Raw genomic sequence first — 25,366 nt, 5'->3', positions numbered from 1 at the left:
GACGCTGGTCCAATACGAAAACAAGAGGAGGGTAAGCTACATTATTGGTGATCGTTACAGCGTGTATTGGATGTTAAATAAATGAATAGTGAAAAGAAATGTTAAAGGTGCCCTGCCACACTAAACCGTTTCTACTTGTATTTTTTGAAATATGTTAGGTCCATATGTGTTTGTGTTATGTCGTGAATGTGAAAATGAACTGCTTCCTCCTCTGTCAGCTCTAGCCACTGAAAAGAAATAAGCGGAGAAATCAGGCCAATTACAAAAGCTGGTCAGTCTGACGTGGTGTTGCCTGAGCTCATTACTATTAATGAGCTCACCCAGTTGCGCTGGGTAAAGGATGCTGATAGCCAGGCTCTCGTTAGCCAATCAGAGTCAAGCAGCTTAGCTCGTTGAATATTAATGAGAACTGGCACAAATCTTCGTCTTCCTGCAGGCTTTCTATACCACGCTAGAATGGCTTGAAACAAGGTAACCAAGGCATTTTTTCCACAAGAAATGTTACAGTCCATGGTAGAACTTCAGACATTACCACAAAGTAATGAAATACTTGTGGCAGGGCATCTTTAAGAAAGTGGAAATCAGCACCCGCTAGCGGCCAAATGCAGGTGAATTTGATCAACCTACCAGCCAGTAGGGCAGATAATCAAAGTGGGCATTTAACAGATGATTTAAGCGGCGACTCACCATCCTTATTGTGTCAGTACAGAACTCTCCCTCCGTTGCTATTGTAGCTGACCGATCTGTCTGTTGTGCTAACTTCAACAGCTGTTGCTAACGGCGGACAGCTAAAAGTTACCAGGCGGAGCGTGCGCTTGTGAAGTCTTATTCCGCGTTACATGCGTCAATCTACATACCATATGTAGATACCACATCACCGCGACAGCCCTATGCATAGATCTATAGAAGTAGAGTGCAAATGTGTGTTACTAAAAAGCAAAAGATTAGAGTCACTTTCTCCCAGCCCCCCTTCCCATGGGGCAGGATAGGAAGTCGGACAAGGCCATCTGCGCCCCCCTCTATGGATCACTTTAAAGTAAAATGGCTGCAAAGTCAGATACCACTGGGTGATCCGGGTGTTGGTTGTCTTCACTATAGTCTATATCCATGACGTTCCACTTCCGGGATTGCTCCGGTGCTGCCGGGAATTCCGCAGAATGTCCCTCTTTTCGGCCGGATGTCAGTTACCTTCCGCTTTCTTTGTGGTGTTGGAATTGTAAACTGGTGGATTAATGAGGACTCTGGTTAACTGCTCCTCAGGTCTCTGCAGGGTAAATCCAGACAGCTAGCTAGACTATCTGTCCAAACTGAGTTTTCTGTCGCACGACTAAAACAACCTTTGAACGTACACATGTTCCACCTAAACAAGTTCCTTCCCGAGGCTATTTTGCAGCGGCATCCGTGGCTCTGTCCGGCGCCCATGATGATTGTGATTGTTTTAAAGAAATGCCAATAAACCAGAGCAACCACCATTTTTTTCCCATCCCAGAATGCTGTGTGGACTAGCCAGACCCTCCTCCGCAGCGCTGTGGAGAACGGTCTGGCAATGCGAGACTATCTTCACTATTAACAATCTCCCTGGGGAAACTTGAAGTATAAAACCCAAGCAACCCGAGCTGACCATTCACAGTTCTTGCAGTCCCCATGTGGTATCTCTATAGCTGCTGTGAACCCTAGTACGCGTAGTGACCTTTTTGAGGAGGCACACATCAGCTACGCGTGTCAGCTCCTTCTCTAAACCGTAACTAATAATCCCCCATAACCGATGCTCACTATGACCAATAGCTGAAAATGCACCAACCAACCACACCCCAGCCTTTACCTGCAGCATATTTTCCGCTTCTGAGTGCTAGTTGCTGCAAGCTGAACTGTTTGAAGAAGAAGACATGCTATATTGAGCCCCAAGGGGAAGTTACATTTTATGTTTAAGCTGATCAATAGATTATCATTTAAATGTACCACATATCTGTGCTACATCAGGTATTTGGACCTTTGTATTATTTTGTAAGGTGTAGGCGTCAGACTTATCAGCAGTGTTAAAGCTGCCTCTGCTCACTCTGCTTCCACTGTGGGTTTTAGTTTTTGACCTGCCCAGCATGAGATGCCTTTCTGATTAGGCAGGAAAGCTGCTCTGACATGAGCTATTATGCCAATGTCAAATATATTTGTCATAACTGCAAAATAGGACAAGACTGTTTCTGACTGAAACCATTATAATGTCATGCTTTTTTTGCGTCATACTGGATTCCAAATAGGCGTGCAGTGTAATCTGAGTCTCATGGTGCCGATGCGGCTGTCATTTCTGAGCCTCGGGCAGAAATGTCTATTTGTGACCCCAAAGGAATGCATGTATGCACCTCAGGAAATAGTGGATAGCATTTGACCAAAATATGTAACAGAAAGGATGATTATGATAGGCGACACGTGGTGTTTTGTTATACCTAGCGCAAATATACAGAATCTAGCAAGTTTTTACATGTTCAAACCCTTCCTATACTGCGTCCATGGCTGCAGATTCTCAGATATGTGTTGTTAGCAGAAGCCGAGCGGGCTTTCTGACAGTCATCAGTCTTTAAAGAGAATGGAATATGTCTGATATATATTGATTAATGTATTCTCAGCTGCCCTCCGAGGCAGTCCTAATCTAATTAATGCACTCTGTGAAGAACATCAGCTTTGGGAGGGTTCAGCAACAGAATATTTCTCACTGAGGTAGGTTTGAACATTAGCCCTCTCTGTTTCCCTGCCAGAGTCTGTAAACACTGAACTCCCCCATGACAGCAGCTGATATTTGTCTATGAAAAAGCACAGGCCTTCTGACGATTCTCAGGCAACTTCAGTTTCTGTGCTGATGAGGATTTTGGCTATTGATTTGACCAGATGCACTTTAAATTCCTGTCCAATTCTAAAAATCTATTTAAAGATAGCGGCTGGTGTGTTTTCAGTTGCTGCAGCTGGTTGTTAGAGAAAGTTTGTTCTCTGTTCTGTTTGTAAAATCTAGCTTGTAAAGATCATACCCCCTGTGACAGCATGCAATATATACAGTATCTATATAAAGCACCTGGTTGCTGTTTGCATGAATTGGCAAGAGTTTGCTTTGTGAAGTGGTTACAGATGGAGAATTTTAGGCCTATTTATCCACTCATTTGTGAATAATCTCTAACCGAACGCTACTGAACGCTGGTGTCGCGCCATCATTCTTATACTGGGAGTTAGACTTGTTAGATGTGTTGGAACCAGGACAGCAAGCCGACATCTTTTGCCACAGTGGCAGCTGGTTTCCCCAATTCACCAGATGCTTTACTGTCTCGCCAGACAAACAGATTTTCAGAAAAGAACGGGGTTTGGAAATAGTTGGTTGCCTCCAGAAATGGCTGGCCGAGCTTAAACAAAATAATCATCCTGCTGCTCATTTCCCACCTTGTTTGGAACTGACACGCTGTGTTTGACTCATGCTGTGTACAATTGTGCTCCCTTCTGTCGGTCTGTGTCTCCTGTTTCGGCAGTGACAAAAATGTGATTAATGCTAACCTGTAAACACAAGCCAAATAATTCCACTTATAAAGTGAAGGACCTTTTTAAAGCTGTAGACAATACTCATGTATTTCTCAGTAGAGGACCTTGACTGTGTAGCTTGGCAGGCATTAGCATCAAGCGGATGCTTTTATTTAAGTAATGAAATGAGTGACTACAGAGTGGTGTGTGTGTGTGTGTGTGTGTGTGTGTGTGTGTGTGTGTGTGTGTGTGTGTGTGTGTGTGTGTGTGTGTGTGTGTGTGTGTGTGTGTGTGTGTGTGTGTGTGTGTGTGTGTGTGTCTCAATGTCCAGCTGCCTGATTTGATAACAGGGTAAGAGGAACAGGCTGGCAGGACCCACTGCAGAGTTAATGTTCATCAAAAAGAGCCACAAGCCGCCAACCGATGCAAACCACCTTTGCATGACAATTAGGGAGTAGCATGAGATGCCTGGCTGCCTGGCCTCGAGGAATGGGCACAGAGAGAGAAAAGGAGTCAGCGGGCGAACCCGTCTCTCTCTCCATCTCTGCATGTCAGTGTCTCTCAGTGTGCCCTTTTACTTGTTGGACTGGATCATGATGAAATGATCTGGCGTGGTGCTGATTTGAAGAAGTTATTGAGCCGAATATTTAATTATATGTGGTGCGGTATGTCATCTGTAAAATGTCTAGGTGCTTACAAAAACAAAAGTTGAATAATACACTTCTAGAGAGACAATATACCATGAGACATTTCTAATAACTAATTTTTTTTTTTTTTTAAAAGAATGCACATCACATGTCAATCAGTCTGACATTTATTTCATTTGTAAAGAAGTACATAACATGGATTTTCTGCATTTTCTGCTTTCGGTCTGTTTTTCTGGAAACGGATATGATTCAGTTGCTGTCAGCGGTACCGTCTAGACAAAAAATATTTAGGAAGTATCACGATACATACGATTTTCAATTTTTTCCCCCACCCCTAAAATGTCCTTGGCCCCTGTTTCTAAAAAGACTCAAGGCAAACTATTCACCTGCAACACAGATTTGGCTTGGCTTAGTCACAGAGCAACTCTTTCCTCCCTATCCTCTTTTTGTTTTGGTTGAGACTGACCCCCAATTTTAGCTGCACGGTGGCAGTCATGAACACTCTTTGAGCTGTCTCCCCGTATCATCTAAGAGTCTTGCTTTAGGCGTCCAAGTATCCTCATCATCTCCATGACTGCACCATTGAGACAACAAACTTTGGCGCCATCCATTTCCCCACATCTCTCTCCTGTCTCACTCTGATCAAGTCGCATTTATAGTAGGGCTGCACGATATGAGGAAAATCTCTAATTGCAATTATTTTGACTGATATTGCGATTGCAATATGATTCACGACATTGAAGGGAATGATCATGTTTGTATCATTATTCTCATTTTCATTGACTAATATTAAATCTTAAAAAATTAAAATGATTATAGTGTGATTTCTGCGAGGATCTGTACCAAACAAAGATGTTTTCTGTAGTCTGTAGGATAGGATGTGTAGGCCAGGACGTGTTTGCAGCCCCACAACACTTCATTCAGAATGGTTTGACACCTTTAACAAATATTGCGCCCCTCTGCGATTTGGATATTGCACTAGTCCATATTGTGATTTCGATGAAATTGCGTTTCATTGTGCAGCCCTAATTTATAAGTGGAGATCTGTTTCAGATGCACTGCGGGACAGTAAATAGTGTAAACGTGGGGTTTAAAGCGCAAGGCCTTGGGGTCCTTTAAAGACTGCGGCGTCAGCCCTTGTTATCGTCAGTCCCAACAGAGCAGGTTGTGTGTGCCATCCTCATTACTCGCCATGTCTGTCACTTGCCTTGCAAATGGGCTGCTGCATCAGAAGGGAGGAGGGAAGAGATATTATAGCCGGAGCTGCTGCTTCCGTCTTAGGCTGACATTTCTCCTTAAACTGTTTATTTACAATACAGAATGAATGCGCGGCGGCCAGGGGAAGCTGGCTGTCAACTGGCATTGTCAACACTGCTGCCTGTCGGCGACGGGAAATTGGCAACTGTATTTCTGTTCCCACAGATTTCACTCTCGATCTCTCCTCTCCTTCGCTCACACATTCTGCTTTCCTGTCTCTTTCCTTTCCATCTTTCTCTCTCATTTGTCTGTTCTCTTTAGTAAACAGCTGCGGTCTCATGCCTCATACCTTATTTTGACAACCTTCATTTGACACCGTACACAAACATTTATTCTGGCCTCTGATGAATGTATTTCAAGCATCCATTTGAATTTCTTCTAGTGTGGAGGAAACAGACGTTCTGTTTGTTCTTGTAATTTCTTCTGAAACCAACATAGAAAACAACAATAAGGTCATCGTGCTCGTCAGTGTTTTTTATTCACATGAGATGGAGAGGAACCCTGATGGACTCAACGGCTTTCATTTGCATCCCATCACAGTGGTCCACGAGGTACAATCCCATCCTCCAAAATGAAACAATCTTAGGTCATGCTTCCTAAAGAAATGCTGGCCAGCATTTGCTCCCACAACATTGACTACGTTTGCATGCACATAATATTCAGATTTTTGCCCGTATTCATTCCTTCAGCCAGCTTCTTGAAAAGGTTGGCGTTGCGATGTTTGTGCATATCCAAAACCCTGTTGTTTTCCAAGTCTTTCATAATGTTTAAAAGAAGGTTTGTTTCTCCTTCTTTTGGGCGTGCATCTCTACCGCAGCCTTGCAAACTGTTGGCTGGTTAGTTTGTGTACAACAACCATTGCAACGCACACAGCTGACAGTCGGAATATGATGTTGACATGACCTGTATCAAATTAATCAAAATCAAAATAATAGTGGAATATCGGTGTGCATGTAAACATACTCATTGTGTCATCCAGACCTTTACTGATAGAATGTTCCATGATCCCAATTCCCTAGTCTCGCCTCCAATCCAAACTAACCCCCAAGAGACGCTTTCATAATCTCAAGGACTTCCTTTAATCTCCCCTCTCCCTCACTCTTTCTCTCACTTATTTTCAAAGCTGACAAATGAAGAGGATAAAGAACAGGGAGGGGGTGGGGGGGCTCAATAGAGAGATGATTAGATTAGAGAAACATGCTGGACTTAACATTCTCCTAATGAGCACTACAAAGGATCCAAGCTCTGTTCTCTGGGGGTTCGTGAGGGATGTTACGCTTGATACAGTAGGGAGAAGTATTTGTGCGCATCTGCATGTGTCAAAACTCCTAAAGGTGAAGTTAAGGTTACCTTGGGACTTCCCTGTCCCCTCTCTGTCACTGTTGAAACCTGTTTAATTGCCGTTGAGGGCAGATCAAATGGGACTCTCCGTGGGATACTTAAGCAGAGGAAGGGAGAGTATGAAGACGGGCGCAAAGCCTCGGGAGAATTTGTTTTTTGGACATGTGAAAGCACTTTTGAATTTCTTTGTAGAGGGGTTGGTAAGCACGGAGGTTCAGAGTGTGTTTATCAAATGGGATCGTACAGTGGCTTGTGCAGTAATAGTTTTCTTTAGGGGTTTGGGACTACCAAGGGATGTAGAACTTTAGAAATGCCTCTCTGTTACCTTTTTCATTCTTCATTATTTCATAGTTGCCCAGGAGATACACATTTCATAATAGCAGTGTGAAAAGATCCTCTTAGATCCTGTAAGACAACTGTGGTGAATATCGTAGCGTTAATTCCTCCGTCCGTCCATCCATCTATCCATCCATCTATCCATCCATCCATTTATCCATCCATCCATCCATCTGAGTATCCGAGTCCAGGTCACATAATAAGGTAGCCCAGATGTCTGTCTCCCCAGCCACGTCCTCCATGTCCTCCAGGTGGATCGCAAGGTGTTCCCAAGCCAGATGGGATATGTAATCCTACCAGCGTGCCCTGGGGTCTCCTTTTAAGTTGGATATGCCTGGAAAACCTCTAAAGGGAGGCCTCCAGGAGGCACTAATGTACTTACTCAGAAGTCAGAATCGCTTGCCGGATTGATGAAAAGTTTTAGACACCCCCTCTCCTCAAATCTTTCCTGTACTGAAACTGGGGAGGCTGCAACTGATCATTTCTGTAATTTTCCGAAAACAGACAATCTGACATTCATGCCCACTTCAGCCAAAGTCAGATTCCCTGTATGTTTTCACGCTTACTTGGCCATGAAAGCCGACGTTGATTCTTCTCGCAGCGATTGACCAGGTGTGTGGAAAGATTGGTATCTATCTCGTGAACACCTTTACACAATCACACATTCACAATCACCGACCCGACTCTTAGCAAACAAGCGATTGCGCCCGCTTTAGAAAGTTAACTAGTCGCAAGTTTGCGGTAAAATGCAGTTGGGTTGTCGAGGTCAAAACACTCAATGTAGCAGCTGTGAATCAAAAAACGTATAAATTATGTTATGTCATTTTTTTACTCTTACACTGAATGTTGGCTGCTTCAATCCAGATGAGTATTGAAAAGTATTTTCCGCGACTGAAAAAGGCACGTGTTGAGGATGAGGACCAGCCTGAACCGGAGCTATCAGTCTGAAACAGAGCTGAACAGTCCCACCAGTGGAATTAATTATTACAGTTATTAATTAGTTTACAATATTTTCAGGCTTCAACCAGTGAAAGACAGGGTCAGGGAGAGAAAGAGGCATCGTTAGGCATTGAAGTAAGAGAGGAGGACAGCATCCAAAAGCGTGATCCTCCTCAGTTTTTGATACTTGATTGTTACGAAAATAAGTACCCTAACCCTAAATTTGAATGTGGATGTTATTGATAGTCGATGCATGCTACAGTTGCATTTCTAGTGATGAAACAGCGAAAACAACGTAACATTTCTCTGATTCACTGTTTTGTTTTAACGCCGCTTGCTCTCTTCAGTCACTCTCTAGCACACTCGACCACATTACCATGCTTGCGGGCGCTCGTTGAAGCTTCTAGCCAGCCTCCATCCAAAACTCTGCCATATCGACCAGTTGACAGTTTGTAACATAGAAATAAAATGTATAATGGATCATTTTATTTCAAAAGTGATGAAGTGAGGATCATGCCATTTTGGCAGTATGGGGTGCACAATGTCTGATTTTACATAGAACTACCTGTTTTCTCCCAATAAGTTAATATTCAGCCTATTATGATATACATATCACCATATTGCTGTAAATAAAAATGTGAAAAGAAAGAATCTTTTAATAAATCTTTTTAAAGTGCGTGATGCAGCGTGAATAAATCCAACCACCCCATGACAGATTTAATTTTCACTTTCCAGGATCCGTGACCAACGGTCAAAAGACATTGACATAACAACTGGAAACTAATACATTTGGCGACTATTCAAATTCATTCCCATTCACACACTGTTGCACTGAAGACAGCCCGGCTGTCGTAAAGGAGAGCAACCCTGCAAATCTTGTGGTTGAGGTTGGCCAAAACACAGTAGAGTACAGTAAAGGAAGGAAATATAAAATATATATATATACACAATATGCCCGGATCTCCCAAGTACCTGCCTTAGGATCAGCATGGGACATCTGTAGTTTTATGGTGACAGTTTACAGGACATTACAGTTTACAGTATCTGCGGTGAATTTCATCGCTAACAGGATTGATTCAGCATACTGTAATGTAGTACATTACGTACAAGTCGTGTGTGTGAAAGTTTGTGGGACACATTTAATTTGACTCCATCCTAGCTGCCACCTTGTCATAAACTGTAGGCCGGTGCCACATCAGCACAACCTGTCAGTGCCGGTACATGCTCCAGTTAGTCACAAACATAGAGGTCCCCCCACACGTTGAAAATACACGTTGTTTAAGTGTAGAAAATGTATGTGACAGCAAGGCCCCACACACCGAGGCCTGTGTGCAGTCTCGACTCTCGATTGAGCAAAGTGCTTACAGTGTTGGACAGGCTCAACGAGAACTTGCCAAAGTCTCCTATCAAGGTTTGAGAATCACAGTGTTGCAATCTCATTAAATGAACAAGGCCTTTCAGTCAGAGCCACAGAGAGAGTGGAGAGCAGCATTGTGTGTTTTTATTTCCGTATACCCTGTAAATATAGCTTGTTCCAAAAGAGGAAAGCAGGGCGAGAAAATGTATGCATACATTTTTTTATTTTTCATAAAATGTTGCATGAGCCTTCATTATGAATCCTACCTATTTATGAAATGAACTTACCTGCAGTTTTGTATTACTCTTTGTGCACTCTAGTGCATGCTCTTTGTCGTTTTTTTTTTTTATTTAATATTGTGCATACTTAAGGATATGGGTTCTTATCACAATCCTCTACTCCCCCTTGAATTGTATCCGTTGCCAAGCAAGTGGTCATTTGCACAATGTTGTATGACACTATCAGTGGTTAAGGGGAAGTAACCCGATAAGTATGAATCAAGTTTGATAGGTAATACGCAGTCTAGACTTTCTAGCTGCAGCAGGACATTTGTATCTAAACAACCTTCAAATGTTAAACTGACATGTTGCCATGCCCATAACCACACCCTATTAATCTAAGGCAAGGTGTCACAAATGCAGATTGATGGGGTGCTGTATGGTTAAGGATTGGTTGAGTGCTGAAGTATGATTTTTATGGATATTGCCGTGTTAGCGGATGGCTGTAGTTGAGGGCAGGTTTGTGTTTAACATAACAAAAAAAATGCCTTCATGTCTCCTTTTGTATTTGAGTGCTTGTTTGTGTGTTGTATTGACAGTTTGTAGTCTGACAGGCCGGCGTAATTGTAGAAGAGAGACAGGTGAAAACAACGTTTTACCTTTTTATGTGGACGCGTTTTTTTGTTTTTGTTTTTTTAACTCTGCATTCTCTCGCTCTGTCATGCACAAGATGTTCTGTCGGGGGGGAAAAAAGGCTCTTATGTAATTAATCCTATCCAAACAGCCAAGGAAACGTTTGCTATAAAAGTAGGCCAGTAAAATAATTACTCAGATGAATAAAAAACGAAAGGAAATGAGAGAGAAGAGGGAGAAGAAGGAATAATTTAAGAGAAGTGGCTAATAGGTTTGTTTGATATACATTCTAAATTATAAATAGGCTGGAGTCTCAGCCATTCTCTGTCCTTTACCTACACTGTGACTGAATGATGGTTTTGTGCGCTTCTCATTTAGCGTAGTACTAGTGATTTTAAGGTTGGGTTTGCTTTGTGGACCGGGGAGGCTTCCACCACAACACCACTTATCATGGCAGTAACCATGGTGACAAAAAGTCGAGCTGTGTACAGACTATTGATCATTCTCTGAGCTGTCATCTTTATCATCCAAATAATCCCCCTTCCCTGAGGCGACTACCACCTGTAGTACCCTTCACACTCAATCTGACAGTTTTCATCAATATTCATATCAGTTTCTCGCTCTGACTGATTATATCGTGTCCAGGTAAGATGTTATTATCAATGTTAATAATCAAGCATTGGTTTTTCTCATCCAGGTCAGTGCTGTTTTGTTTTGGTTTTTTTTGTGTGGATGTCGATGATCGAGCTGTCTTTCCTCTCGTGTCCCCCCCCCCTGCCCCAGATACCCCATTCAGAGAAGGTCAGGAGCGAGACCTGAAGGTGGCCCTGAAGGGGACAGATCCCTCCATCCCGCTGGTTTTTGTCAGCGGGAACCATGACCTGGGCAACACCCCCACTCCTAGGACACTGGAGCAGTACTGCAGTGCTTGGGGAAACGACTATTTCAGCTTCTGGGTGAGCAGACATCTAAGAATGTTTAATTAGTAGCAGTAGTAGTAGAAATGCAGCCAGTAGTATTGGCTGTCGCTTGGACGGCTTATTATGACCATGGGCACAAATATGCCTGCTCACTAGGGCTGGGTATGGTTTAAAAATGATGATACCAATTCCAATAAAGTAATTACAAATAACCCTCAAAGTGATACTGATGCCAATAGAGTACTTCATTTGATACCTTTTTTTTTCTCCCTCATTCGATTCATATAGAGTGTACAAGAAAAAGGTTTCCACAGGGTACAGGGAGGAGGAAGGGTTTTGACCAGGTGTTCTCACAGATTATTTATTTGTTTACTTACATTATTTATTTTCTATGGTGAATATATACATATGTAAATATGCATGCTTACTTTTTTTTTGGTGTGTAAAGGTAGAAAATTGTAAAGAATGTGTTAAAGATATATGATATTAATATGAAGCTATTCATGATGATTATTATAAAGCAAAAGGGTTGGGTACCGAATGTAATACTTTTAGGCACCGACCAAATTGCCTCTATCAGGTATCGAAAAATGCCTCGTCATTCAATACCAAATTTCAATACCTAACGAGTAAATGTCATCAGTGTGAGTGTGCCGATAAGCACGCAGCATCCTTCTACCGAGATCTAATTAGAGCCGATATTAGGCATTTTCCAAACTATCAGTATCGGCATTCATGATGGCCGATAAATGAATATTTAAAAGATTAAATAAAAACGGACAAAACACCCTTCAACCATGTTATGAGTGTTGGCGTTGCATAGCTTGTCCACCAGAGGGCGCTCTACAACGTCCCTGTTGGCAACACTCGTGTTTAACCCTTTAAGTTTAATATCTTAAGTTTGTATTTTTATACATTTCATTTATCAGAACTTTAATATATTTTGATGTTCCTCTGTTCTGTTATTTTTAAACTGCATTATCATATTATTTTAGGACTACAATAACTAATGTTAGGGAAATCTGTTTATGTTTTTGTTTTTTTACATGTTTCTGGATTTTTTTTTTAAAGTATGTATCGGCCGATATATTGGAATATCGGATTTTTAAATCACCAAATATTTGTTCGGGCTCTAGTTCTAATAATGTTTGTGATTGGCTGCCTATCGTTACACGTCATAGAGGCAGGCAGGAAAAACTACATTACGTATGGGCTAATCACAGGTCACATTAAAGCTATAGCGCGCAACTATTTTATGTTAATGAACATCCGTTACATTCAAGCCATTGGCAAATGAGTTGATTCAAGGCTTATTAAGCCAATCATCTCCACAAAACTCTCTCTGTAGTTCTCAGTATCGCTATGTTTACAAAATGGTGTAGTCCGGTGACATTCGCGCGCAGCAGCTCGAGTGATGCGTTTTACGTCGCCACCGAGAAAGGACAACAGCAGCGTTCAGCTTCAGAGACGAAGAGGACTGCTGCAACAGGTGAAGGCATGGCTGAAAACCCAAAGAAGCGCCCACGAAATGTTTCAGTCAGTGATTGTACTGCTAAGAAAAGACGTACGCTTTCAGCAGAAGGATTTAAAAACCAAAAAAAGAAACTGACCGACAGACCGACCAAAGTTTTGATACGACTTGGTACTGGGTCATTTCAGTCCGTACTGCTCACAGGACTTGGGTGCACAAAAGCACAGGGCCAAGTAACCTCCACACCATATACTATGTTGCAGTTATGTTGATTATTTTGGTATGTGACATCAACCACATTTCGGCTCTGTTTTGCTCCGAGCATACCATGTACAGCTATAGCATACATTGTATTTCAAGCCCCCGCTATTTAGTATTATACTGATCTTGTACTAAGATCAAAATCAAAGGGAGAGAGCCAGAGCTGTCCTGACATTAAGTCTCTAGTATGGGTCAATCTTTAAAAACACAGGGTCCTACATATCCCATAATGCAACTCAATAACAACTTTCATTACACCCTCCATGCCTGGTAAATGCTTACGTTTTTCAAACTCCACTCTAGTTCGTAATGCAGGCTTTCTGTTATAAATTTGAAGTCTAATTTGAGATAGCCCAGATGACATCACTATGATATCATCAGGGTTATTTTTTCAGACTTTAGAAAGCTTCCCCCAGAGCCATAGAACATTATAAAACTGTTTTAACAGGCCCACCCGTGTGGGAGTTTATTTCATGTTGAAATCATGGTTGACACTTGACATGACATTTACATGTATGCCTACTCCCATATACAGTCCTTTTTACATATTTATACCCACTTGAACAAACCTGCAAGCCATAAGCCGCCCTCGACTCCAGGGCCTTGCTCACAGGCTCACTTTGCCCATGCCAGTGTAACCAGTGTACGTATAAGCAGTCGAAGTGGAATTTTGAAAAGAAGACAATTCTTCATTGATCTTCTTTGTGGAAGTTAGGATTTGCAGCAGTAACAAGTTATATATAAAAATAGGAAAACAAATGTTTGGATAGTAGAAAATGTGCTATAAAATAACCCTTTTATACAATCCAAGTTGTTGTTGTTGTTGTTGTTGTTGTTGTTTGAAAAATGAATGAGATGTAGGTAACCTCTCTGTGTCTTCTTCGTCCTGTTGTCTCAGGTGGGCGGAGTCTTTTGCCTGGTTCTGAACTCCCAGTTGTTCTACGACGCCTCGGCCTGCCCTCAGCTAAAGGAGGCCCAGGAGACGTGGCTGGAGGAGCAGCTGAGCAGAGCTTCCTCCCCAACGGTAGATTGGCGTCACCGACATGATTCTATTCTTATCTGATTCATGAAGATGTTCAGCTAGATAATGTCGTCCTGGATGTTTGGAAATTGCTGCCGTCTGCAGCCATTTGACACAACAATTGGATTTTTGTCTTTGGAGATCGGCAATGAACCCATCCCCTCGCATCTGTCTCTGTTTAGGAACCCAAACCCAAACACATCCTGGTGTTCCAGCACATTCCTCTGTACCTAAAGAGCCCCGATGAGGAGGACAACTACTTCAACCTGCAGAGGGAAGTCAGACAAAATCTGCTGGACAGGTTCAAGAGGGCAGGTAGGACAGCAGTGCTCGTTATACCTTTTTTTCATCCAGTTACTGTGTTTTTATACGGATCAACTCATAGTGACTGATCAGGTTCGTGTCCTGTATTTTGCTCAAGGGCACTTCAGTATGCCAGACAGTTTGCGTTGTCTCTTTTAACTACTAGGTCTTGTCAATCCAGATTTGTGTACATCTTTGTTTGGCTACAATGTCCTAACTTTGAGTTGGAAGTCACAAAAGAGATAAGAGCTTTGAAAGTTTTCAAAGTTAAGCAGCTTCCAAAACCCTAAAATATCAGCAGTATTCCCTGTAATAATGGATTTAGGCCACTGTGAAGTGGTCTTACATTTCTTGGCTTAATACCTCTTAGCTTATATTCCCGTTAAACCTGTTCATTTTTAGCATATCTAACTGAAGCACAGTTAAGATCCCAGCCCAGAGGATTAATATGCCATTAGCTAGAGCTGCAGGAGGAGCTCCTGGCACGCACACACACACGCACACACACACACACACACACGGGTGTAATTGAATTAATGAATGCATTCACTCCCTATAAGAAGAAGAATTCCATAATCAAAACCCGTTGTTGACGGCTTATAAGAGTCTGATACAAGGGTATCTGGCCAGGAAACTCTCACAAGGACAATACGTCTTTAAGAAAGCACACAACACACACATACACACACACACACACACTGCCGATTGACAGGACCGCTCATACGCCCATGTGTCATGCTTCTCAATCATGCATCAAGGTGACTGTCGGGGGATGGTATTAATTTAATTTTCCAACCATTATTCCAGCATGCATTTAACCATGTTGGCCCGTTTTGGTCTGATTACCCATCTCCTTCATAATTGATTGCTCATCCAAGGGAACACTTGTTAAAGATTTAAAGGGCAGTTGGTACAGGCTTTTTATATGCAGGAACGGAGGGTATCACTATATGTACAGAACATGGTACGCACAAGTGTCCTTTCTCATCCACACTCTTGTTCACACAAGTCCTGCCGGCAATTATAAATTCAGACTACATACAAGGTATATACTGTATGAACTATATACGTACGTGTGTTCATGGTTATTAAAAATCGATGACAGACATGCTGCCACTCGCTGTAAAGATGAGTACACTACATAGCTTTCTCATGTTTCTATGGACACTATTGGCGTTTTTCCATTACATGGTACCTGCTCGACTCGCCTCGACTCTACTCGCCTCGACTCGACACACTGTGCGTCCGTTTTCCATTGCAGATTTTAGTACCGCCTCAGCGTGGCTGGTCGTTATATGCCGGCTCGACGCAAACACCAGCGCACAAGTATAAACATCAGGCCACTTGAGCTTGTTTTACAGTTCTGTGGAGGCTCCACGCAGAGCTTTTGCCGTAGCCTATGTAAGTGCGTGCGTCGAGCCGGCCGTGTGTGTGTACTTAGGCTATGGCGAAAGCTCTGCCCGGAGCCTCCGCAGAACTGTAAAACAAGCAGCGCCGCAGTAAACTGCCGTGACCTAACGACACACACACACACACACACACACACACACACACACACACACACACACACAGAACGTGGAAGGTGTGTTGTTGTTGCCACAGCCAGAAGACACATTTAGTTTCAAATGAAGCTGGAGGCAGCAAAAAAAAAAACACAGCTGGCTAAACTATTTAAAAATAGCGGGTTTGTTCAGGACACCCCCGTCTGTCGCTTTCACGTCACCTTTTCGGCTCGCCTCAGCTCGCTTGGAACCTCGACTGAGGTGGTACTAAAAAAAGTACCTGTTAGCAGGTAATCCATTTCGTAATGGAAAACCAAAAAAGGCGAGTAGAGTCGAGGCGAGTCAAAGCGCCATATGTGGTAATTTGATTTACTGCCAGAAAAAGGATGTGATTTGGTTACGGCCTGTGATTTATCATGTCATTGTCGCATTTTGCTCGTCACGTTTATGCATCCTCTCCCATACATAACAATGGGCTCAAGCAGAATGTCAAGATCTGTCTCTTGAATTTATCTAGAAATTTCTACTGCTCGGGTGTAGAATTTCAATGTTACTGTAAAGTTATCCTTCATTTTGGCCTGTTTAATACAGATTTGTAGCAATTAAGATCATAGGAATGAAATGAAGTGCAGCACAGCTTTATCATTGCTAATAGCTCTTCATAAGTCAGCTAAATGTACTAAATCTAAAACAAAAATTTTGATGACTTGACAGAAGTAATCAAACCAGTTATTATTGAATTATACAGCCTTAGTCTCTTTGTTCTTTGTGCTCTCCTCTGATCCCCTGGTTTTTCTTTCATCCTCCTGCTCTCTCCATCTCCGATTAGGAGTGTCTTGGTTACTGATGCTGTAACGTCTGCACTCTGAATCTTCTGTAGTATGTCCTGGAGTCATGCTTGTACAGTAAAAGAGACTGACTGTAATCATCGTTGTGCTCTGTTTCAGTTTGTGATAGAGCTGCTACTGTTCATTCATACCAGAAATTGGTCAGAAAAGGTTTTTAGCCCAATAGTGGCGAGGCTCCATAAAGGGAAATGCAAGCAGCAAACTCCGGGTCTGTAAAATGAAGCCAATGCAGAAGTGCCAAAAGTTCCTGGAATGGCCACTTTAAGCTGGCTCCCCTAGGGAATTACGGGGGTCCCCCATGGACCCCCATGTTAAAATATCCAACTTTACAGCAGAAATAAACATGTTTACAGCCTGGTACAACTGTGGTGGGGCTAGCATAGACTGTAGGCTTCATTCGGCCTGCCTCAATACACGCTCCAACTCTTTGCCCACTTTTGGATTAGCCGGATGTTAGGCCGCTAACAGGCACTGCAAAGATGGGGGCGGCCATAGACACAGGGGCATAAACATGGAGACTACGTCTATGTTCTATACAGTCTATGGGGAATGTTTCTTTGTTGCTCGGTGGATTGGTCCACCGCTTTGCTCCAGACTTTAGCTCCAACACAAGCTTGACAATTACATTTTTTTTGTAAAATGTCATGGCAACTATTGGATGGATGGTCATGCCATTTGTGCAGATATCCTTGGTCCCCAGAGAATGAATCCTAATGACTTTGGTGATGCCTTTGATGAATTGCCATGAAATGACATATTGAGATTCAATAACTTTGGTTATGAATGTCGTTATGTCGTATCGTCCATCGGTCTATCCATTTAGATATTGGTGGTCAAATGTTAAGGTTACTGTGACATCACAAAACAATCTTTTGACCATAACTCAATCATTTCTATGCTAATTATGTCAAATTTCACAAAAATGTTAACATTTATGGGATAAAATAATGAAGTGATGACATTTTACTTTTCACCGTGACATCATAATGTTCTGCAAAAATGCTTTTCTGGCCATAATTCAACAGCATGAAGGGAGATTGTGACCATATTTCCCATTTGGTCAGATACTGAATTGGTCACACGAATCTTGGTTGCCCACCTTTAAACTGTGGTGATTTTATGGATCTTCTGTGCTGCGGGGTTGAAGATGTGTGTGAAGCATCCCCGTTTTAGAATGTGTAGCTTCTTTGCAGCAACATCCATATTTGAAGCATTGTCTACTGTCATGGCTACAACTTTTTGTTCTATTCTGTTCCTCTAGTAGTCCAGCATAAGCTCATTGGGATGCTGATACTGAGCTTCAGGTTATTCAGCTTCAGAGTGTCGTTGCACCATGCGATGAAGCTCTCTATCAGTCCTGTGTACTCCTCTGTAAAAAATAGTCTCTTAAGTGAACACAGCATGTTTCTCACTGGAAACCATTCACTGGAATCACACATGTCAAAAAGTACACTTATTACCGTTTATTATTCACTATTAGTTAGTCTTCACTACATATATAGAGTCTTGACAGATATGGATGTAAACTGCTACTTGACTGGTTGGTGGAGGCATACAACAACAAGGCGGTAATTCTAGTTTTGTATGTTAGCTGCAAAGTAAAGGAATTGTAAGAACTTCCATGAAGTAGGAGTTCCCTGCAGGGCAAACAAGCGCCCAGTAAAAATATCCCAATGGAGAGATTGTAGACTTTATAGGGGAGAAACCAAATGAAACACGTGTAGAATTGCAGAAAACTAGGATATGTTATTTACTGCATATTAAGGAAAAAAAAGGGGCAAGTGTGTTGTTTGTCTTCCTGTGTGTGCGGCGAAGGGGCTGTTTCCTCTCATCCGTGGTAAATAATGTCCCTTTTGGACATACATTGGTTATAGTCATTTTTTTCCCCCCCTCTGCATTGCGTTATTCACGCATCATCTCCCTCCCATGTTGGTCTGTCCTCACTGGTGCATCCTGTGATGGGAAGCCTCCAGATGTGCACTTATACTCTGGTGATCATTACTGTCATTACAGTAAAGGGCAGCATCTTTAACCTCGCACACACACACACACACACACACACACACACACACACACACATCTTTGTTTCCAGTCTCTTTTGCTCTCAAAAAGATTAAGGTCCACACCAGAACAGTTAAGCATTGGCACAGACAACGCATGAATGTCATTTTTCTACTGAGATTTTCATTAAGTATGCAGTTGACAAGGATAAGTCTCTGTCTATGTTTGCGCTGCCAGCTCTTATATCATTTTACCTTGGAAGACAAATGTAGTTCCATCAACAGTTGAAGGATTACGTGTTTTATAGTGGGAAAAGAATTTAGTTTCAAGATCCCTTCAAGGAATTCTGGAAAGCTCATTATGATGCTTTAAAAGTGTTTCTCTTTGTACCAATAACACACGTTGTTTAAAAAACTCTTCATGGATAGTCTTCTTAGTTGGCTACCTCAAAGTTTTTATTGGGTCTTATTTAAGCCAAACCAAACCAAACTGAAATTGGACCAAACTGAAATTGGACGGCTTTTCCTCATTTGTTGTGTTGTAATTCAAAACGACTCTAAAATGGAATCGCTGGATGTTACACAAATGTGTTTCTGGCATCACATCAACATATTTAAGTGCACACTGCGGTGTGTAACTGAGTTCTTCAACCACTCCAAAGTTGTCCTTTTGTAGTGTCAGTTGACTCACAGCAGCTGGGGATTTGGCGCAGCATTTGTGAGGTTGTTATTAATGCTTTCTGCAGCCCCCCACCACTATGATGGCTATAGAGAAAATACTCCCCTACAGACAAAGAAATACATTTAATAGATTTTTCCTCATTGAGGTATTTTTCATTTTCTCTTTTTACTGTGTGTGTGTGTGTGTGTGTGTGTGTATGTATGCATGCATTTTGTATATCAAAATATCTACACAGTGGTGCATTTTTCTATGCATGATATATTCTACAGTAAGTATCTATATGTTATCTCAGCAGCACAGCCGCACATGGAAGAGGTGCAACACCAATTAGTCTTCTAGTCTTAGTCTGGCTCATCAGAGTGAGCAGTTCCACCCTGGGAACTGTTGACTGCATTCCAGCTCATATTAATGATACACTGTCTCTGCGCGATGACCGCCTCCCAGGCAACTAAAGTATCGTGCTTTCCCCTTTTTTTAATTTTTTTTTTATTGCACGAGCAGTTACTATGGTTTCAGATCCAACAGTGATTTGGTTGTTATTAAATATTGCCTTTAATTGTGCACAAAGCTATTAAATTGTAATTCATATGATTTGAGTTGAAACCAAGCACCTGATCGGAAAAAGGATATGTTTCAAATGCTCAACTAAAGCCCTATTTGCAAGGGTAACGTCTGTTTTGTGCGGCACATTCGCACAGGATGAGCAAAGTCTGTATTTTACAGACTGGAATTTACTGACATTATCTCCAGCATATGATGTCAAGACTGATAAAAACGTTCATTTATAATTGCCAACGCAGCCAATATGACCCAAAATCACTGAGATGCCGATTCACACAGGATTAATATAATCACACCTCTGTGATTGGTGAAATATGGTAGGTAATTTGCGATGGAATTTTTACTTTAAATTATTCATGGCAGACTTGCGCGGGATTAAGATCACAGACGACTTCCGCAACTACAGTATAGCAAATTACTAGAGGTCCCCAGGTAATACTAGTCCCATGCAAATAGGGCTTAAGTCTGTCAACTTGTTTTTTACTTTTATTACTGTACTGTATGGGTACATGTGTTCTTCCTCGTCACCTTCATACTTGGAATCATAGTAAATAATGCTATCTTTGCCCCTACCCTACGCCAATTTTTCAATGCATGAGTGCAACTCAGCCAGCAGTTAGTTACTGCAAGCAGAGGAAGAAAGACATGTAGTTCGCTTGCTCTTTTAGGATGTTGAATTTAGAGAGAACAGGTTTTACGCTCATCGAGAATCTCTTCAGAGAAGATTGAATTCCCATTGCTAGAAGCCGGTGTCTCCATTTTCGATGAGGCGCATAGAGAAACAGAAATCCCAGCAGTGATCTTAGCCTCTCCTCTCCTCATGGATGGAGCTCTGTAATTAGATTTCTTTCCTCCTCCTCCTCCTGCAAGGTTTATATCCTACCTCCAGAATACCTTCAGTGCACATGCAAACAAGGCCGAACGCACGCACATATACAGACAGATACACACTTCCATGCTGCCTCCAAACCCTGACGAAAAAAAAAAAAAAAAACAAGAGTTGCAGCTGAGAAATTCATTGGAATTCCCAACACTGCTAGCGGCTGTAGAATTGTACATACAGTAGCTAATTAGAGGCGAAGATAAGCCATGTGCCGCTCTGCATAGTCTCTCTGTCTTTCCCCCTCTGTCTCTCACTCTTTTTCTCTCTCTTGCCGCCGGTTGTCTTTATCAGCAAGGGTTCTTTTCTGTTCAAAAGCGAAGTCACATGTATCACCCTCTGGGGATTTGATAAGAGGCCACGGTTAAGCCTTTAACCCCATTGTTTTAATGGTGAGGCTGAATAACGCTTTTGCTTTCTCTTATTCTGTCTTTGTCTTTGTCTCACTCTGTCTTTCTTCATTCGTTGATGGGGACGACTTACCGGGTATTCAGACCGAAAAGAGGGCCTGCGATAGTTGGGGCGTGTTGTTTCAGATACCGGTAAGATGATACGATCCAGGAAGGCCAGTTTAAGTAATGGTTTCTTGGAATTTGAGGGCTTATTAGGCACTGGAACAAGTTTGTAATACTATGAGAATGGATTTTACAATTCAAGAAGGTCATGACTGTGGCAGTCATATTGTCCTTCATTGCCAGTCCTTTGTGTTGGTTGCAAAGCATTGGCCTCATTGAAATGAATGAGGAGGCCGTCTGAACACGGCCTTAGTGTACTGATTCATCATGTCTTCAAGCTTGAAACGCACAGGACTGTTAGAATGGTCGATATCCATCCAGGAATCCTCAACACTTCCTGTTCATTTACTGTTTTATCGATTGCACTGTTGATGAAGGTCCTGCCTTGTTTCTGCGGTTTGCTTTTCTCTTCCGCAGCAGGTTAAAAGTCATTGAGATTTGGGTAATCACATATGCATATAACTACAATCCCTTTGTTTATGGACTTACTATGCAGCAGAAATCAGAGTTATATTATCATGTTTTCTTTTCTAAAGGGAGCACATTTGAACTACACTCTGATATCTGTGTGTTGGGTAGTTAAATGTATAACTGCTCGAAATGTTATCAATCTCATCAGAGGTTTAATCTTAATCTGCACAGTCACTTTAATGTAAGAGTAAAAAGTATACAATATTTCTGTATTAGTGGATTCCAAGTGTGAAGGATCAGAAAATGGAAATACTTAAGTAAAGTACAAGTACCTCCTTCACTGGCTAACTTTTTTAATGTTGGACTATTGTAGTCTATTTAAATATAGTTCTTATTAAGTTTATACAAGTTCCCAGACTCCTTTCAAAGGTCCCCGCCAGCTACTTCTCACCTCCGCTCACCTCACACTTCCTCCCCTGCTGCGGTTTAAGCAGTGCCTCAAAGTGTTTTACTCAAATATCTACAGTGATTATGTTACATGGGCTGTGAACGCTGCCAAAACGTGGGTGACCCACGCTCAGCACTGTGCCTGAACACCTCCTCCTTTGTAGACGCTGTCAGAGCTGCTGCTCTGCTAAGATGCTGCTTCTGCGATGCCTGCTGTGTAAGACACTGTGGAATAAAGCACGGTGTCCATAACACTGTCAAAGTGACATGAAAATGCCGTGCTAGTAGATTTTTAAAGTTACCAGCCAATAAAATTTTCCACAGGCCACGTTTTAGTTTTTTTTTTCCTAACTAACTTTACTACTTCATGTCGGCTCCTCTGGTTTGTTTGGCGCCGTTCGTCTTCTCCGTTTCAGCGTAGCTCGTATTCGATACCACACACGCCAGGCAGCGTAGCCAACGGTTGTACAACACGTCACTCACAACATAGTGTTCATGGGAAATGTAGGAGGAGTACAACAAGCAGTTGTTGCCAGAGAAGGATTACCAAGCCAAACACACACAAAACCGGCCAATTCTTTTAGCAGAAAACAGGCCAATCTGGCAACACTAACTTGTCGCATAATTTCTGCAGCCTGCCAATTCAAACAGACACAGTATTATTTGCTTCATGCTTTACCCACATTTGGATTAATTAATCCGTTGGCGGAAGCCCTGCTTATAATGCTAATAATGTCAAATTTGCAGATAAAAAGACACTTTTAACTTCAAGCTTTTTGAGGATCCTTACCAGGTAGGGGTCCTAGGTACTTAGTTCTACTATTCTCCTCACTACTAATCCGCTGTCGGCCTTACTGTGGATTTCCACTGGATGCGGACCGGCTGCGTGCTCCGCCGTCCGTCAATACCCACCAGGTCCGGATTTGTTGCGGCACGGCTGCGGCCATGACTGACAGCTGTAGTCACGAGGACCCACAATATCTCGCGAATTCACGTAGAATAGAACCACAAACCCAACAACAGTTTGTTCATCCAGAGGAGTAGAGGGGAAACAACTCAACAGGGAAAAATGATTCTGCCGTGAGCACGGTGTATTTTACTTTGAAAATTAACCTGATTTTTATTTTGTTTCTGTGCTCGACTTCCTGTCCCGCACTATCTGCCGTGTGCTGAATTGCTGCGGAGCTCTCCGGCGTCCGTCAAAAATAGAAGCTCTGCGTATCTGCTCCGGAGGGCTGCGGACCGCCGGAGCTGGGACAGAGTAGGGACGCAGACGTTCCGCAGTCAGTGGAAATACACACGTTGACTTTAATGGAAACCTAATGACTCTGTCGACGTTCCGGAGCCCTTACGCATCCAGTGGAAATTACCGGTTAGAGAAACATAAGGATCATAGCTTGGTGAATTTAGGATGATTAGGTACCACGTTGGATACCAAATGGCCAAAAGGCATGCATGCTCTCAGAGGGATTGATGACATCCTGCTGACAACATTCATTTCCCAGTTTCCTGTTTGTGTGTGTGTGTGTGTGTGTGTGTGTGTGTGTGTGTGTGTGTGTGTGTGTGTGTGTGTGTGTGTTTGTAACTGGAGGACACAGGAAGCGGATGCTGTGTGGTGACTGATGGCTGAGAGTGATTTATGGGGAGCCGGGGCTGCATGATGCCTCACCACGCTACATCATTTTGTATCCCTCTGTCATGCAAATTATCAACAGCCACCATTTCATGATGAATTATTTCCCAGACCTGCACTTTAATGACAACCGCCCTTCAATACGAGCACACACGTTGCATGTTCACTCCTACGCAGCCCCGCTCTCACAACTGTGCAGATGACAGCTTTGTTCAGAACTGCATTAAGAGTTTGTGTGTCAAAGAGAAAGATGGAGAGAAAAAAGGAGGTAAGGTCTGAAAGGAAATGGCTTCTCCTGGAGGGAATCACTGATAGGTAGAGGTTTTAGTGGCAAGATAGGATCTTAGCTCGCAATTATCAAATCCGATCTTGTAGCCTGCAAAATCAGTGACCAAGACATGAAAGGGAGATGATGGAGAGCGGGAAAGAAGGGGAGGGCCGATTGGAGGAATGAACACAAACATCAAACAGGATTAGACGTGGTCCGACGTTTCTTTACTCCCCTTTATTCCTTTATTTTTTGCGGCTGACATCAGCGACCGCTGTTAGCATTTGAATAGCAAAGGTGTTTCAGAATATTTAAACACATCCAGAAATTAAGGCGAACATGGCTGAAATGGTTGCAGCATACGAAAATCAGACTATAGACAAAATACATTGGCACATTGGATGCACATTGGAGGGGACTCTCCTCTCCTCTCTGTGCATTTTTCTGCAATTCTGACCAGAATTCAATTTGACTCTGGGTAATTTTCCTCCGTTAGCATTCAATATGTTTTCATCACTCTGGTTGCTTACTCTGGGTATTTTCTGACTGCTCCAACCCCCAGCCCACCACCGTGCTTCTCCCTCCCTCCTTCCCACCCCTCCCCACCTCTGTCTGTCAAAGCAAAGGCCAGTCCCCAGATGGGAATCTTTATCAAAGAAAAGCACAAAAGAACCAGCACTGTTCCAAGGCTGTCAGGTAAATGGAATTTCCGCAGAGACAAGATGTGGAATTACCGGTACAGAGAGTGCATGTTTTTTTCGCAAGGGCACCCACTCTGCAAAAACAAGGAAAGGGGAGAATGAAGCGCAGCATGGCGAAATTGGACTTAACAATCCTCCACTGAATGCGATACTGCTATTTAACACTCTTTGAACACATACTGTGCCTCTCATCTGCGTATAGCTCAGTGGGTAAAGCAAGACACTCACACTTAGCATGGTTATTTGTTCCATTCTCTGTATGGCTGAATGGGTTTAGTATGGTATTGTCAGAAAAAGGACAAGGATTTTATTCTTGGTGTAGCTCATTGGCTAGAGCCATGGCACTGACAACAGTCACCCCCGCCGATTGTTGTACTGCAAGCCTCTGTGGATAACAATGTACAGAAAGCGAGCTGTGCTACTTTGATTGGAGTGAAGTGAAATGAGTTGTGGATGATATTTCGTCATTGTCAAATCAGGGCCATGTTCCCAGAAGGGTCCCAGCTATCATTTTCCCGGAGGCAGTGGTAGCCCACAGCAGTGCACGTAAGCCCACAGGCTCTCAGGTTCCAGCAGTGAACTACAGCAGCTGTTCACACTTATGAGGTGCATTTTTCTGGTTAAAGGTGGGCACATTGTGAAATCAGCTGCTGTAGTGTTTCATAAGAACGAGTACCTGCAGATTGCCGGCACTTTTAATAACCTAGTAGGGCTGTCAA

The 25,366-nt window shown here is 42.5% G+C and overlaps 1 protein-coding gene across 1 annotated transcript in view; it reads left to right on the top strand.

Moving 5' to 3' along the window:
* Positions 1-25,366, top strand: part of cpped1 (calcineurin-like phosphoesterase domain containing 1) — a 44,600-nt gene that overhangs the window by 7,140 nt on the left and 12,094 nt on the right. Inside the window, exons 3-5 of the mRNA XM_078278956.1 lie at positions 11,007-11,179; positions 13,774-13,899; positions 14,079-14,211. Coding sequence (XP_078135082.1) covers positions 11,007-11,179; positions 13,774-13,899; positions 14,079-14,211 — 432 coding nt within the window. The remainder of the gene's footprint in view (positions 1-11,006; positions 11,180-13,773; positions 13,900-14,078; positions 14,212-25,366) is intronic.

This window comes from Sander vitreus, chromosome 21, assembly GCF_031162955.1.
Source record: "Sander vitreus isolate 19-12246 chromosome 21, sanVit1, whole genome shotgun sequence".
Taxonomy (NCBI): Eukaryota; Metazoa; Chordata; class Actinopteri; order Perciformes; family Percidae; genus Sander; species Sander vitreus.
Note: the sequence above shows the minus strand (reverse complement) of the source record. Positions and strands in the feature narration are given on the sequence as shown.